General features: G+C 43.5%; 2 protein-coding genes across 9 annotated transcripts in view; both read left to right on the top strand.

Annotated features, from left to right (window-relative positions):
- DGKI (diacylglycerol kinase iota) overlaps positions 1–17343 on the top strand; it is a 251072-nt gene that overhangs the window by 149756 nt on the left and 83973 nt on the right. For all 8 annotated transcript variants that reach the window (XM_079992291.1, XM_079992288.1, XM_079992294.1 and 5 more), the window contains 8 exons: positions 1445–1558; positions 3981–4118; positions 5526–5604; positions 8928–8983; positions 9839–9901; positions 10550–10623; positions 11355–11466; positions 12627–12826. In XM_079992291.1, coding sequence (XP_079848417.1) covers positions 1445–1558; positions 3981–4118; positions 5526–5604; positions 8928–8983; positions 9839–9901; positions 10550–10623; positions 11355–11466; positions 12627–12826 — 836 coding nt within the window. The remainder of the gene's footprint in view (positions 1–1444; positions 1559–3980; positions 4119–5525; positions 5605–8927; positions 8984–9838; positions 9902–10549; positions 10624–11354; positions 11467–12626; positions 12827–17343) is intronic.
- The window catches only part of CREB3L2 (cAMP responsive element binding protein 3 like 2), a 298302-nt gene that overhangs the window by 246017 nt on the left and 34942 nt on the right, over positions 1–17343 (top strand). The window lies entirely within an intron of this gene.

Below are 17343 nucleotides of genomic sequence, written 5' to 3'. Positions count from 1 at the left end.
CCCAATTGTTAACTTTTCCTCTTCTGGCAATAAAATGCAACATCGTCAACTTCAGGCAATCTGTATTCTAGACTCTTTCAGGCAGCCTTCTGATTCAGAACAATTCGGAGGGTGTCTTATCCAATTTTCTAAAGATCATGCAGAGCATTTAGGATCCATAATAATATACTTTTTTTAAAAAAAAAAAAACCTCAGCTGAAACCCCCAAAGCTTTATTTCTCAAAATGCAGCTGCTGAGAACAAGTGGAGAATTTGGACTGGGGCTGTAGTGGAGGGTGAAAGGGAGATGAACCCTAAAGGAATCTAGGAGCAGGGAGAGGGAGAGAGCTTTGGCCACTGTGAGAACGGATGCCAGGCTATAGATGGGGCCTTTGCCCTAATTCAGTAGGGTCTTATTATATTCTTATGGGTGTGCTGCTGTCTCAACTTCTGCCCCTGATTGATTTCCTCCCCAAACCTAAAGCCCTCCCCAAGCTGCTATTAGCTGTGACAGGAAAAACATGCAGGCAAACTTGCATGTTTTCCTCTTGGTGGAGAGGAAACTATTTGTATCGTATCGTAAAACCTTTTATTGGCATCACATACAACATCCAAAACAAAACAAATCAATACAGAATTACCACTTCCCCAGTGGCACAAAACATTTGCTAAAAGAAAGGAGGCAGAGCAGTTTATTGTCACATCTCTTGGTCTCCAGGGAGATCAGACGTCTGCAATGTATTTCAACGACAAAAACCCAAATAGAGATATTTAGCCACTAACTTGGTGAGCTCCTGATCATTCCCCAGTAATAGAAAATGTATGACCTCTGACTCTGACTTCCATTTGGGGATACAGAGTTGATCTAGAAACTGCTGGCGGAGATCAGCATATGGTTTACAATTGAGAACCGTATGAGTAAGGGTTTCCACCAGGTGGTCTTCACATGGGCAAGTTCATTCTCCTTACACCCTGCCTGAGAAACTTCCCTAAAGGAGGTTTGATGGATTTGAATTAAACCTGGCCAGCGAAAATTCCCTTCTTTCTTGAGGGTTAAGCAGAAATTCAAGATAATTATGGTTAGGGAAACTATTTGTGAATGATAGTGTTTGTGTGTGATTTGGATCAGGGCCATGGAGGGGCCATGAGTGAAATTATTTGTTTTTACTTACTTATTACATTTGTACTTCAACATACCTGCTGGAAAATCAAGGCAGGGTACGTGTTTCTCTCAACCTTTTATCCCCCTTAATACTCCTGTGATGTCGGTTAGGTTGAGAGTGGGTGATCCTGGTTTTCGGATTCTGATCTTTAAATTCATAGTATAAACCACACACCAGCAGAAAGAAAATTGCACAGACTTAGAGAACGGATGGGATATGCATTTGGAGAATCCCAAGTAGTGTGTCTTCACCACCCCATAGCATATGATATCATTTCCTTTCCTGTCATATTTGATGTTTAGGTGGGCTGGATCCTCTCCATTCTGGATGAGCTGCAGCTGAACCCCCAGCCTCCTGTTGCTGTACTTCCACTTGGTACCGGGAATGACCTGGCTCGCACCCTCAACTGGGGAGGGGTAAGCAGATTGCATGTTATGCCTCAAAATATTTTATCAGACATTCACTGGCTGCCATTTGAAAGGTGTGAGATCTAGTTGATGCAGGAGAAGCTAAAGAGGTTTCTGAATATTCCCTTTAGGAGGTGGCAGGCTTCTCCATCATCAAACCCAGTAGACGTTTCCTTGATGGATACAAAGTACATATTTCTTTGCTTGGGTACCACTTTCAAGAGATGTGTGAAGCATGAAAGAGAAAGGGCTGCTTAATTTCCCTTTCCCTTGCTATTTCCCCACATATAATGAATTTTTCCATGTTGTTTTCACTAATATCACCACCATCATTATCCAAGAGTTTTTTATATGCGTTTTAAATGCAATTTCCCCTAAAACGCACATGTTTGCACACATTCTTTTTTGTGTACAGAACTGCATTGTAGCATTGAGAAAAGAAGGCATTTCAAAGGATAGCTGCATTTTGGTCAATTTATTGTTTTAAGATGTGCAAATTAGCTAAGTTTGCAATAAAATGCAAGCTGAAGTGAATTTCTCCCTCACCCCTACCTCTATGGACAGAAGATACTCCCCACTAACTGATTTTATTTCCAAACCTTTAAGGGAAAACAACTTAGGTGTTACGTGTTATCAGACAAATGGCTGGAAGGAAAAGGGTTAAACAGCACCCCCACCTCATATCTGCTCCCAATCACAGTGCTTCAAGTTTGTTTTTCATTACAAAACAAAACAAACAAAACAAACCAGCAACACTAAATAACTCATCTAGTTTGAGCCTGAGAACTTGGCCTACTATCACTTGGTTTTATATCATTCTTAATCATTCACAGACCCGCTGAAAGAGGCAGTCATTAAACCGCTTCTTAAAAAAACATCCATAGACCCAGCCAATATGGCCAACTATGACCTAGTCTCAAATCTACCATTCTTGGGCAAGGTGTTTGAGCGGGTGGTTGCTGAACAACTCTAAGCATGCCTGGAGGATGCGGACCATTTGAATCCCTTCCATTTGGGATTCAGGCCTCATCATGGGAGTGAAACTGCCTTGGTCGTGCTGGTCGATGATCCCCAGCGGGCTAGGGACAAAGGTGAGAGCTGTTTCCTAGTTCTGCTGGATCTGTCAGCGGTCTTTGACACCATTGACCATAACATCCTTCTGGACTGTCTAGAGGGGCTGGGAGTTGGGGGCACTGCTATACAGTGGTTCTGCTACTTTCTCCTGGGCCATGTCCAGAAAGCGGTGTTGGGGGATGAGTGTTCAGACCCCTGGGCTCTCACTTGTGGGGTGCCTCAGGGTTCCGTCCTCTCTCGCATGCTTTTTAATATCTATATGAAGCCACTGGGAGAGATCATCAGGGGGTTTAGGCTGGGTGTTCATCAGTAAGCAGATGACACCCAGCTCTACCTCTCTTTTAAATCAAAACCAGTGAAGGCGGTGAAGGTCCTGTGTGAGTGCCTGGAAGGGGGTTGGAGGATGGATGGCAGCTAACAGATTGAGGTTGAATCCTGACATGACAGAAGTACTGTTTTGGGGGGACAGGGGGTGGGGGACTCCCTGGTCCTGAATGGGGTAACTGTGCCCTTGAAGGACCAGGTGCGCAGCCTGGGAGTCATTTTGGACTCACAGCTGTCCATGGAGGCGCAGGTTAATTCTGTGTCCAGGGCAGCTGTCTACCAGCTCCATCTGGTAAGCAGGCTGAAACCCTACCTGCCCGTGGACTGTCTCGCCAGTGCATGCTCTAGTTATCTCCTGCTTAGACTACTGCAATGCACTCTATGTGGGGCTACCTTTGAAGGTGTGTTGGTGCTGTCCTTTAGAGCCCTAAATGGCCTCGGTCCTGTATACCTGAAGGAGAGTCTCCACCCCCATCGTCCAGACCGGACACTGAGATCCAGCACCGAGGGCCTTCTGGCGGTTCCCTCATTGTGAGAAGTGAGGTTACAGGGAACCAGGCAGAGGGCATTCTCGGTAGTGGCACCCACCCTGTGGAATGCCCTCCCATCAACTGTCAAGGAAATAAGCAGCTATCCTATTTTTAAAAGACACCTGAAGGCAGCCCTGTTTAGGGAAGTTTTTAATATTTAATGCTGTATTATTTTTAACACTCGATTGGGAGCCGCCCAGATTGGCTGGGGAAACTCAGCCAGAAGGGCGGGATAATAATAATAATAATAATAATAATAATAATAATAATAATAATAAATCTCCTTTTGGTCTAATGCTTGGGAATTTCTGGGAGTAATATCCACCCACCCAAAAAAATCTCTCTCTCACTACCTCTTGTAAAGTGGTTGGAATATGGAGTTCACAAACCATCTTTGAATAACACTGTTGATCCGGTATTCTGGTCAGATCTCTGCAATACATCATGTAATGAGAACAAGTGCCAGTTGTTGACATTGGACTATGAATATCTCTTATTTCTAGGGATACACAGATGAGCCTGTTGCAAAAATTCTCTGCCATGTAGAAGATGGGACCATTGTCCAACTGGACCGGTGGAACCTCCAGGTGGAGAGAAATCCTGATTTGCCCCAAGATGAACTAGAAGATGGAGCACGGAAGGTTAGTGTGAGATCTTCCTCTACTGGAATAAACCAAAGGAAGAAAATCAGGGTTCATGCAGGATGGCAGGGGAATGCTGTCCAGGAATGCTAAGAATTTACAGTAGCTTTCTGGCTTAAATAATTGCATTTATTTACATGGTTGTTTACTGTTTCTAGAAAGGCAGAACTAGAGTCAGCCAGTGATCACGAAATAACCCCTATCTGTTAGCAGCATTAGATCATTTAGAATAGAATCATAGAATCATAGAGTTGGAAGAGACCACAAGGGCCATCGAGTCCAACCCCCTGCCAAGCAGGAAACACCATCAGAGCACTCCTGACATATGGTTGTCAAGCCTCTGCTTAAAGACCTCCAAAGAAGGAGACTCCACCACACTCCTTGGCAGCAAATTCCACTGTCGAACAGCTCTTACTGTCAGGAAGTTCTTCCTAATGTTTAGGTGGAATCTTCTTTCTTGTAGTTTGGAGCCATTGCTCCGTGTCCGCTTCTCTGGAGCAGCAGAAAACAACCTTTCTCCCTCCTCTATGTGACATCCTTTTATATATTTGAACATGGCTATCATATCACCCCTTAACCTCCTCTTCTCCAGGCTAAACATGCCCAGCTCCCTTAGCCGTTCCTCATAAGGCATCGTTTCCAGGCCTTTGACCATTTTGGTTGCCCTCCTCTGGACACGTTCCAGTTTGTCAGTGTCCTTCTTGAACTGTGGTGCCCAGAACTGGAAGAAGTAAAAGAAGTAAAATCAAAATAACTAAACTTTTGAGTCCAGTGGACAGGGACCCACCGGTTCCTTGGCTGATGATGGCATCAGTTCCAATTCAGGCATCTTTCCTCAGCAAGCCTGTGAGCTGTTGCTGCGAAACGGTATTCTTTACTGCCTCTGCAGCTTGGCTAATGAGCGCCACTAATTAGCAACAGTTCCAGTAGCAACTTCAATGGTGCTCTGGACCAGGCAGACCTTCTAAGCCAGTCTTGTAAACTTGAGGTGAATGGCTGTTGCTACATGCTTCACCTGTAGCAGGAGGCATTTCCAGAGAAGAAATATGAATTGCTTAAGAAAAAGGTCCTACATGCTGCAGGGGGCCATTTTGTGCTCCTTTTACAAAGTCCTCCTTTGTCTCCATCCACTTCATATGGGGGGCTGTTGCTGAGTGGTAGAGCATGTGCAGAAGAACCCAGGTTCAGTTCCTGGCCTTTTTTTATTATTATTATTAATTTAATGCTGTAGCTGGGAAAATAATACTTCTTGCAGAGCTGCTGGCAGTCAGATCATAAAATATTGGGTTAGTGGAACAAAGAACAAGGCAGTCTTGCCCAAGGTGTCCTAACATTTGCCATTGCATATTCTTAATTTTTCTTTTCACACACAGCATTTCCCTTGTTCCCCTTGTCTTATCATTGCAGCTTCCCCTCAGTGTTTTCAATAATTACTTCAGCCTGGGATTTGATGCTCACGTTACACTGGAATTCCATGAATCTCGAGGTGAGCAAACAAAAACAATATCTTATCTTACTGAGCACCGGGGTGGAAAATGAATAGGTTGTGAACGCCTTCCTCAAAGAAGTGCTTTACCTTATATAGCAGGCAGAGCTGCAACAGGTGTGGCTTCTTCCATTGCAGTACAGTGTGGGATGAGGTTGAGGTGGAGACTGCTCCTATCCCTCAGAACACAATAGAGGAGTTAAAGCAGGGATGATGAACCTGTGGCCCTCTCAATATTCTTGGACCTCAGCTCCCATAATCCTTGATCCCATTGGCCATATTGGACTTGCAGGGTGACAGGTGTCCAAGCCCGGAGTTAAAAGAAAACAGGAGATGATTTAGGTTTCTCTTTAAGAGCTGAAGGTTTCTATATACAAGCTGCTTATCAATCAGCTGGTTTTTGTGTGTTCAGGCATGCATGTTCAGGCATGATGCATGCAATGTTTGCATTTGGATCTGTTTGTGGGAAGACTAAATGTCTTCCCATAAACCTCTCATTATCCTACATTTTTAGTGCATAACCATCACTTTCCTACCTGCAAAACAATCTGTCTTTTAAAGCAAGAAGTGGATTTGTTGTGCCATATTGCTCCAATCCACTTTAATAGTCTAAACCTAAATTTGTGGTATGCATTTGAATCCCTCCTGCAAAGTCTGGAGGTGACCTAAGACTCTATACCTCTAAGCTGCTTATTCATGAGAAAAATCTCAGAGGAAACCTAGCTCCACCCCTTCCTAAAGGATTGCCAATTCCTTTCTGACAGGGCTCATGTAGCTGGGGGTTTGGGCTGCTTTTAACTCTTCAAGGTAACTTTAAATTATTTTATACAATGAGTCACGTTGACACTGGGCTTTTCTCCTCTCTCATGTGGTTTAGCTATTATGCTTTGTTTTGAAGTTGTTTTTATTTTAACATATTGCACCCAGCATAAAGGTTCTCTGTTATGAGGTGAGCAATTAAGCCAATCAATAAATGTACCCTTACCAGCTACACAGAAGGTAGATGTTTAGTAGATGAATCTTTTTCCTTGCATGGTGATCTTTACTGTTGCTGCTCAAAGTTTCACCTGATAAATGTCTGCCTGCTGTGCAATGTCAAAGAAATAGGGGCCCTGCCAATAAACAATTGGAAATCCTACTGATCTTCTTTTGTAAAAAGGATTACTTTTTGCCCAGGAAGTAGAGCAAAAATCTGGGCTGTTCTTGCTGATTCTTCTGAAAATGATACACCATGCTATGTGGGGGTATATTGTGGAGACACAGGACATGCAAGACTGGCACTCCAGAACAGTCCCTACTAAAGTGCATAATAATATTTGTCTTTGTTCATGTGAACACAGTACTCCTATCTGTTTTGAAACATTGCCCTTAGTACTCATGTAGTTCCATACAGCACAACCCAGCCAAGCAATAATGGTCAGTCATTCTGATAGATGTCTGTATGCTAGGAAATCACACTGATGATACCCAAGTTGTTGTTCAGTTGCCTTGTTTGGCATGTGGCTGATTTAACTACAACCATACTTCTCCTCGTTTTCATGCTATCACAAAGCCATGCAAAAATGTCCGTCCTCCCCCCCCCCCTTTTACTAATGCCAGGCTAAATAAAGATCTGAATGCCTGACGGAAAGAGCGAATGCATATTTTATCGTGTTTAAGATGACTGTGAGCAGTAAGCATAATAATGAAGGGGCATGGAAGGGCAAAGGAATGAAGTGATGACAGCTGCGCGCTCATTTCCATGTGCACATGTGCTGGCGTGCATGCCAAATGTGCCTGGGACTATATAGTAGGGATGAGGTCCTGAGCTACTTTCTCACTTAGCAGAAGCATTATTTAATCATGAAGTCATATTGCGCTATAAAGAATGAATGGACATTATTCCAGGGATGCCAGTGTGTGCATGTATGTGTGTTTGTGTGTGTGTGTGTGTGTGTGTGTGTGCGCACACACAGGCACACACACACTTTTAGAGGAGAGTGAAACCACTTTGGGGGAAAGCAAGCTGTAGGCTTGGAAGTGAGTAATTTGGCCAGAAAGATTTTTTCCCCTGTTAATTCAGAGTTACCCACACCTTCAAATTTATAATAAAAATGATTTTTTATACGTAAGGTTAGTGTGGGGGACCCTCTGGGAGTTTGCTTTAGTGTCCTTATTGTTTGTGGACTTCCTTTTGGTGTCTCTGTGTGTTTCAGTCAGATGTTGTTTTTTAATAAGTAAGGCGGGTTGTTTGTTTGATTGAAGGCTTATCCTCTTGCTCCCCCTCCCAGGGGGGAAACTGCTCCTTGGCATTCAATCAGAGCAAATGGCAATTTGGTTTTCTCCAGATTGATGTTTGCTCCAATTTCGCACTAAAGAGCAGCTTTTCCTTGGGAAAGGAGTGGGGCAAGGGTAAGCCCACTCAGACTCATGCCTCGAAAGTGTGAGTCCGGGCAGAAAACCACTCAGACTTGTGCATTCTTGGCACTAGAGAAGTAGAGATGAGCCCTGAGTGTACTTAAGTGCCGCTTTTCAACAATGATCTGCAGTTCTGAGGGTGGTTTACAACATAAAGATATGATATTAAAACACAAAATACAACATAAAAGCACAAGGCGTTGTTATAAGAAAAACTGCTCCTTTTCCCTTATGGGGTACCCAAGAAAACAGTATAGAGTCTTTATGTAGGTTCTCAATTGGCAGGAGAAAATAAAAGAGGCCTAGCAGAGAATATTGAGAAGCAAAGCAGCTCGTAAGCCTAATCTTTATTAAACTGTCGCAACAGGGCTTTGCTTCTCAGTAGTTTCTGGTTGGCCTCTGTTATTTTCTCCTACCAATAGAGGACCTACATAAGTACTCTATATGGGCTCTTGGGTACCCCATAAGGGAAAAGGAGCAGTTTTTCTTATATATGCATCAATACTCTTTTCTCCTTTTTCTTAGAAGTGAAAGGGTAGGTCTTCCATTAATAATGGAATTACACTTCATTTATTAATCCAAATTAACACTTCTCAGTTGTGCGCAAGGCCATCTCACATCACCAATCAGCACACAATGGTTTCTTGAAAGAAAAAAAAAAAAAGATGAGCAATTTGCCCCCTTTTCCATAATAGACTGATATACAGTTTATCGGTTCCTTTTGACTCCCTTATCTAGTGAACACAGAAAACAAAGATGCATCCTTTTCGCCTCTCCTCTTTAGCCAGCAGCCAGCAATGGCTAGAAACTCAGCTGTTTGCCTGCCAGAAGGAAAATAAGGAACTGAACCATCAAGGGCAGCGTACTGTTTAATTGACTTAGTAAAGACTCCTTGTATTCTGCTGTTTTCTTCTTCTTTATCACAGAAGCAAATCCTGAAAAATTCAACAGCCGCTTTCGAAATAAAATGTTTTATGCTGGGGTGAGTTGAAACGTGTTTTCCTGAATCCAAATTTTGCTTATTTTTTGGGGGGTAGTAAACAGTTTATTGTTTGTTTTATTGCTTTAATTATTGAGGATCGTCCCCACTATTCTTTGGGACATCAACCAATTGGCTTAATCTTCAGGCTCAATCTTGAGCCCCTTTGAAGTCACCTGACATCATAATGAAATTGGGACACAGGTGGCGCTGTGGGTTAAAGCCTCAGCGCCTAGGACTTGCCGATCGAAAGGTCAGCGGTTCGAATCCCTGCGGCGGGGTGCGCTCCCGCTGCTCGGTCCCAGCGCCTGCCAACCTAACAGTTCGAAAGCACCTCCTGGTGCAAGTAGATAAATAGGGACCGCTTACCAGCGGGAAGGTAAACGGCGTTTCCGTGTGCGGCTCTGGCTCGCAAGAGCAGCGATGTCACGCTGGCCACGTGACCCGGAAGTGTCTCCGGACAGTGCTGGCCCCTGGCCTCTTAAGTGAGATGGGCGCACAACCCCAGAGTCTGTCAAGACTGGCCCGTATGGGCAGGGGTACCTTTACCTTTACCTTTAATTGGCAGTTTCCATCCCTGTGCCTCCAATAGGTCACTGGTTATCCTTTTGGAGTATTTTGGGCTCCTATTCCATGCCACTTTCTGATTCAAGGAAACTTTGCCAATTAGAAATGTCGTATTCACTGAGAGCAACTTCAGTACTTAACTGTGCCCTGAAACTCAGCCTCTTTCTGTGGGGCACCTTCACTTAACAAGGCCTTGTTTTCACTCCAGATCCTTGAAGCAACAAAAATGAAATTCAGATGAAATTATTATATCACACTTCTTTTCCCCGTCTACTTTTCTGTATAATTTAGGCAGCCTTTTCAGACTTCCTTCAGAGAAGCTCCAGAGATTTATCCAAGCATGTGAAAGTTGTGGTGAGTATAAAAAGGGGAACTATGCTTTTTAAGGACGTGTTGGAGAATTGGCTGGTAAAACAAGATGAGAAAAGTTTCCTCTTGATTGTAAAGTTGCATACATTTCGTGAAGACAAGTGGAAATTAGTTTCACTTACATTTAGTGAATTTAAGGGATTTGGGCTGGTACCTAGATTTATTGTTACAGAGATTTATTGTTACAGAGTTGCCAGTTTTAAGACGGAACAAGACTTCCATGCCTTTAACTGAAACAAAAAAAGGAAGGAGAAGGAAGGAAGGAAAGAAAGTGGGCTCAATAAATTTATTTCAGCAAGTGTGCTTTCTGGCTACATCAACCTTCCCTCCTTCCATGTTTATTTTTCCAGTGTGTACCCCAGTGTGTTTTATTTCCCACTAGATGTAATGGCACTTGGCTCAAACCACATTAACATATCTGGAGTACTTGCTTTTGCCAGGGGAATATAGCAAAAATAAATACAGTGTGGGCTTGTTCCTCTTTATTTCATCTGGGCTTCTTGTGTGATGTGGCCTTACATATTTTTGTTTTTTTATTTAAGTCCAAGATCTCATTGAAATAAATCCACAGGTGTTTATTTTATAATAAACCTTAATACATACTTGTGTGCTCTCTCTCACTCTCTTTGGCAGTGTGATGGCACAGACCTGACCCCAAAGATTCAGGAGCTGAAATTCCAATGTATAGTGTTTTTAAACATACCCAGGTAAGGACTTGTCCTGGGAGGACTTGCGGCAGGGTGAGGGAACCCTAGGAGGGGAAACCATTTTTGAAAAATAGACAATTATCCCATAGATCTAGGATTAGATCTCTAGCAATTACCTGAAAGGGCAGCTGTTATAGTTCTATCCCCCCTCTCCCCCTCTCAATCTCTCTCACACTGAATTCGAAGACCTAACTGAAATAAACCAATGGAAGGGAGGGAACAGCCTCCCATTGTCCTCTTTCCTCACTTGGAAGACCTTACTCACTTTCTGAGAAATTGTTGTACTTTGGTGATGTGAAGAGTTGAAACCAAAGAGGTGGTGGGGAGGACTGACCATATGGAGCTTTGAAAATAAAAATGAGTTTCCTCTTTGCCTTACCCTCTCAGACCTTATTCAAACAGTTAACTGGGATAAGTACAAGTGTGCAACCTGCACCAGCCCTGCAAATGGAGAATTGACCACCCTGGTCTGCATGATACAACCCTGGTTTAAAGCAGAGGTGTTCCTTCTGAAACCTTATCCTATCTGGAATATATTTGTAGAAGACATATGCTTGGTTTTGTTGCTAAAAGCCAAGTGGGCCAGATGTTCAGTGTTTGCTCAAATCCCACGTATCCTCAACCTCTCACATTCATGCTTGTGAACTGTCCATAGGCATCTGGTTGGAAGCTGAACTAAACAGGTTTTTACTTTGAACCAGCTGAGCTCTTCTTATGTTTTTTCTGTTCAGGTATTGTGCTGGCACAATGCCCTGGGGGAATCCAGGAGATCACAGAGAATTTGAACCACAGCGGCATGATGATGGTTACATTGAGGTCATTGGGTTCACCATGGCCTCCTTGGTGAGTCTTTTTCATAGGTTGCCTCCTGCAAGCAAACTGTCTATAAGTCAACCAGAGCTGACTCACAGAGAATAAACCAAATGGCAGGTTTCCAATAACTGAGTATGTAGAGTGAATCTTCCTCACTCCTGGTTTGCCATTTGAGGGAACAATGAAGGATGGGTGAATACCCCTTCCTTCTGCACCTGAAAAAATGGCTTGCAGGAAGGACTTTGTTGCTATCTTAATATCTGGTGCCATAATTATTGCCGCCTCCCATTTTTATTCCTTGTTTCTCTCCATGTCTTGCCCTTCCTTCCTTCCAGATTATTCATTCTGCAAGGAGAGGGGGACTAGAAGAGCAAGGAACAATTAATTCTCCAGGGCATCAACCTTCCCCTACCTATTGCTAACTGTCTCTCCCACCGACATACCTTTATTGCTCCCAAGTGCCTTTTAAGCAGCACAGCAAGTCAAACTCTGAAGCTTGCAAATGTTGTTGGTGTGTGACTCTAAGGGTCAAACTCCATGTGGCATTAAACATCCCTTTTATCCATTTTAATTGGAATTAGTGACCATGAGGAGCCCTCATCAGGACCCTTGGTGGGTAGGCACAGGGAGTTTAACCCTTTCCATGCACCACTGTGGTCCCAATGAAAATTGCCCTCCCTCAAGCTACTATTTGCACTCCTATTGGCGCATGTTTATTGTCTTGAGGAAAGACAGAAGCGAAAAAGCCCAGAGCAGACAGCTCATAAATATCCACCCTCCACCCTAAAAGAACCATTTGGGACTTTAAAAAGACCTGTGTTCACCAAGGAAAGGCAGATTCTAGTAAGCCTCGGACAGGGATCGAGTACCTTCACCCTCATAATCTTTTACCTTATTATATGTATTTTTGTGCACATTCCTTGGCTGGAGAACTGCACTGCACAGTTTGGAGAATTGCAAATTTCAAAACATGGCTGGGTTTCAGTTTGTACATTTGTTTCCAAAAATGTGAATAAGGTAGATTGGCCTTTAAATGCAAACCGAATCAAATTTCTCAAAGTCAGTAGGTACTAATTCACCTGCTGAAAGCAATCCTTGAGCTCATATGGTCTTGCAAATAACAGTACATTTTAGCTAGATTTGATGACTTGAACTGATTCCTCCCCTCTTTTTCTCTTTCTGTTGCTAAGGCTGCTCTTCAAGTGGGAGGCCACGGGGAAAGGTTACACCAATGCCGGGAAGTGACGTTGCTGACGTACAAATCTATCCCCATGCAAGTGGATGGGGAGCCTTGCCGGCTGGCTCCCTCGCTAATCCGAATTGCCCTGAGGAATCAGGCCAATATGGTGCAGAAAAGCAAGAGGAGGACATCGATGCCTATGCTCAATGAGTGAGTTGGCTCCATGTGCATCTTGGGGAAAGGGAAATGGCAAAGTTGAGCCAAGTCAGTGATGGATCAAAGACATGGCCGAACTATGCCAAACAACACCCTGTCATTCTGCACCTGTCCAAATGATATGACATGCCTCCTCCTTTCACCGCATGCCCCACCTTTGTTTTGTGCTTAGCATGCAAAGACAGCTATACAGCCAGAGGAGCAGGAGCCCTTTTCATACTCTCAATATATAATAACAACCCTTCCCTCCCCTGCAATTCAGTACTGGCTGCCAGTACATTAAATGTCAGAATAACTCAGGACAATACCATCACCCTAGCCTTCCAGCCACTTGTTTGTGGAACATTTACTGTATTCTGGTGAGTTTTAATTAAGCACAGCACACTTTTCTCATAGTATCCTTTCCACATAATTTCACCCTCGCAGAGCATTTACTCTGTGACATTGTTAGCCTGAAGTTAATCTAACCCTCAGCGCAAGACTCTCAATCTAAGCTGAAATGAACAACCCATCCCCTCCAAAATTTTCCTTTCCTTAAAAAAAAAAAAACCTTCACTGAATATAATCTGGATCTATGCTGCCCAGGCATCTGGTGACATTTCCCTAATATAGGAAAACTCACTGGGTTTTGAAATGTTTTCCCTACAACATCTTCCTTCCCCTTACCAAATGACTTAGAGCTTTCTCTTGTGTTCCTTGTGGGAATGAAGTTTATTTTTCATCCAAAGAGCTATTACTCCCACAGTTCCAACATCACAAACTTTTAAACTGGTAGCACATAGCATTTATGTATTGTATTAGAGGATTCAAGGTAGTTCACATAACCTCATAATGTGTAGAACACAACCTTCTAGGACAAATCAATATCATTCCTGTATTGCAGATGGTGGAGGAGAAACTTTGGATTTGTCTCCTGTATTGTTATGAGGAGGGTCAGGATACAGTGGTACCTCGGGTTAAGTACTTAATTCATTCTGGAGGTCTGTACTTAACCTGAAACTGTTCTTAACCTGAAGACCACTTTAGCTAATGGGGCCTCCTGCTGCTGCCGCACCATCGGAGCACGATTTCTGTTCTCATCCTGAAGCAAAGTTCTTAACCTGAAGCACTATTTCTGGGTTAGCGGAGTCTGAAACCTGAAGTGTATGTAACCTGAAGCGTATGTAGCCTGAGGTACCACTGTACTTGTAAAAATGTGACACTACGCATATTCCAAAAAAGGCCCACGTAGCCCCCCACTTTTTGTAGAAAAGTGGGTTGTATGTTATTTATCAAACCTTATACAATTCTTTTTTATAATTACTAGACCTGAATGTGCTGTTCCATCCATGAACAAACAGGCCCCTCTACAATTTTCAGGAGCTTAGTGCCAGTGTACAAGATCAGGTTTGCTCCTGAAGACGATCAGAACCAAAGATAGTCAGATCCCACCTTTTTAAAAAAACAACAACACACAAAGCCAGTATCAGGATTGTTGTCACCAGCTATGGAATCCTAGTAGCTGAATGCCCTTGTTTAACAGAGCCTCTTCACACCATCCCTTTTTTGCTCCTGAAACACAGATGAGCTCTTCAACAATATTGGCAGCTATTCATTTCTCTCCCCCTCTCTGCTTGTTTTCAGTGAAGGGAACTGATTTAAATTATGGGCTAGGAAATAAGAATCTGTCTCAAGATGATAATTGTGTGTGGTCTTTTTGGCTCCTTCTGAAAATATCATTACCGAATGGGTTGTGACTAGATTTGATTTTCATTTATTTTATTTATGTGGGTTTTTAACACATTCAGTGCCCCAAGATACTATGTTGTTGGCACAGCTTTACTTCCTGCAAGAAGTGACCAAATATGTATTGGAGAAAAGACCCCATGCTTCAGTTCATGCTCTACAACAGAGCTGGGGAACCTCCAGGTCCTTCTACCTGGCCTTTGGGACTCTTCCCAGGCCACACCCTTCATCAGCCCTGTGTTGCACCCTCCTTAAATGTTCTTGCCTGACTGGAATGTGTCCTTGAACTCTGATAATGACCTTTGTTTGCCTGGATTAGAAGGCAGAGAGGGGCACATGAGTGTGTGTAGAAACTAGCCTACCACTGAAGGCTAACATCTACATTTGTTTTGCCTCTGGCCCTTGGAAGGCTGTGACCTTCAGACTGAAGAAGATTCCTTACCCCTGTGCTACGGCTTGGGAATGTTAAGGCCTATATCCTCTGCCTTCTCTCTTCTATGTCAATTCATCTCCAGGAAACAACCCAGCAAAAAAAGAAGAAGAGAGAGGTTATGTGTGAGAAAGAGATAAGACCAGGCATCAGCTAAGTGACCTAGGCAAAGAGTCTCCTGAGGTCCAAGAGGAGACTCCAATTTCCACCAGCTCTCTTTCTCTCTACAGTCACTTTGCTTCTGAAGATGCTGACCCCTGTACACCCTTGCAGCCGTGTCCTTCCTAGAGTGCTGGATGCTGGACTGCAGATGGTCCTATTGCCTTACCATTTCTTCCTTACTTTTGCCCTACTTTACAGAGGACGCCCATCTATCTGAAGGACTGTCAGAGGACAGTCCTCTGACTGAAGGAGTCCTCTATGTGAAGAGCTGTCCCGTCTAAGTCTGAGAAAGAACCCTAAGAAGGGAGTGTAACCAGGGGTCTTGGAGTGGCCCAGCCATAGGTAGAACCTAGACAGCAGGCTGAGCTTCCGTGGTCACAATCTTCCCCACTATGTTAAGATGCATTGTGTTTCTTTTTAAATTGTGGCAATTATTTTCTGAATGTGCATCTAGACGTATAAATTAGTATATACAATTCCTTTGCAAATTGTCCTTTTATGCCCTCTCTTTGGTTTTTGGGTGATGTGTAAGTAGCCACTCTAGATAGCAGATACCTCATCCCCCTCACATGCCCTCCCCTTTCACATACATAACATGAGAGGCAGAGTGGGCCTTACTTTGGGGGGGGGGAGTGACCCTGAATTTACCTCTCTTCAGTCTGTTGCCTCAGACACTTTCTCCCTTACTGGTTTGCTTCCTGTAAGGAAGTTGTTATAAGAAAAAAAAACTGCTCCTTTCCAGAGCCCACATAGAGTCCTTAAGTGGGTTCCCTATTGGTAGGAGAAATAACAAAAGCCAACCAGAGTAAATTGAAAAGCAAAGCGGCCAGTAAGCCTGATCTTTATTCAAGGAACTGTTGCAACAGGCTCACCACACGCTGGAGGGAGGAGAACCCTGAACAATGGTGTGCAAGCTCTTATATAGACTTTTGAAATTGCCCACCCTGTAGCCCAAGACCACCCCCCTAAAACATCATAGATACATCACAGAAGGAAGCGGTCTACAGCAGAGGAGGTGGTCTACAGCAGAAATCCTGTTTGCCAGGATACCTGATAATGGTCACTGATTGCATTACCTGGGCAGTCTGGCCATTCTTTTGTGATGGTTAATACTTTAGTTCCTGAATCCAGGTCACAGGCCCACCCTATTCATTCACAAATACACCTTAAAGATTTTCAAGTAAAAAGACAATGGGAAGGCTTTCTCCATTTGCTTCCCTTACTTCAGAGGAATGTTTGAGGTCATTGGGAGAGTCAGAATGGCTCCAGGATTGCTCTCCTATACTATTTCACATGGTTCATATATTTAGATATGTGTGCGTTTATGAATATTTATTCTGTATTTGAGACCTTAAAATTCTTATAACAAAGTCAAGGAAATGCCTCACAAATGACTGTGCCAAGGGAAGGGAGGAGAGTCAGGCTAAGTGCTCCTCTCTCACATACTTCTGTGGTTTAGGACGTTAATTAAAGGGTCCATAACATACTTCTCTACCTCCTGCTCCTCCTCCTAATAATAAACCTAATATAAAATGAGAACAGAATGAAAACTTCACAAGATAGAGCGGAAACAGAAGAAAGTGGGGAGGGCTAACTGAAAAGGCAGTGAAACAAAAAAAGTCTTCACAGCCCATCTAAGCGCCATAATGAGGCTGCCACTTGGGCCTACTTAGGAGCTGAGTAGACTTTGGATGGCAGTGGGACACATAGCAATGGCAAATGTCATGGTAAGGCCAGTTTGTGAGAGAAAGCGGCCCCCAAAGCAGTCTTTCAAATTGTTAAAGCAAAACCCCTGCCTCTTTCCCAAATCATATATTGAATGGGTGGGTTCCTGAATAGTGAGTGGCCCCAAGATATCTACTTTGGCCCTTAGGGTTCTGTTTACCAAGGAAGCCACATATCATCAACTCCAATGTCCAAGTTGGAGCACAAGAAGTTGCCATATGAATGTGCTCAGAAGTACAGTGGTACCTCGGGTTAAGAACTTAATTCGTTCTGGAGGTCTGTTCTTAACCTGAAACTGTTCTTAACCTGAGGTACCACTTTAGCTAACGGGGCCTCCTGCTGCTGCTGTGCTGCTGCCGCACGATTTGTGTTCTCATCCTGAGGTAAAGTTCTTAACCTGAGGTACTATTTTCTGGGTTAGCAGAGTCTGTAACCTGAGGTACCACTTTAACTTTAACTGGGAATGGAG

This window comes from Podarcis cretensis, assembly GCF_951804945.1.
Source record: "Podarcis cretensis genome assembly, chromosome: 10".
In the NCBI taxonomy this organism is placed as follows: Eukaryota; Metazoa; Chordata; class Lepidosauria; order Squamata; family Lacertidae; genus Podarcis; species Podarcis cretensis.
Note: the sequence above shows the minus strand (reverse complement) of the source record. Positions and strands in the feature narration are given on the sequence as shown.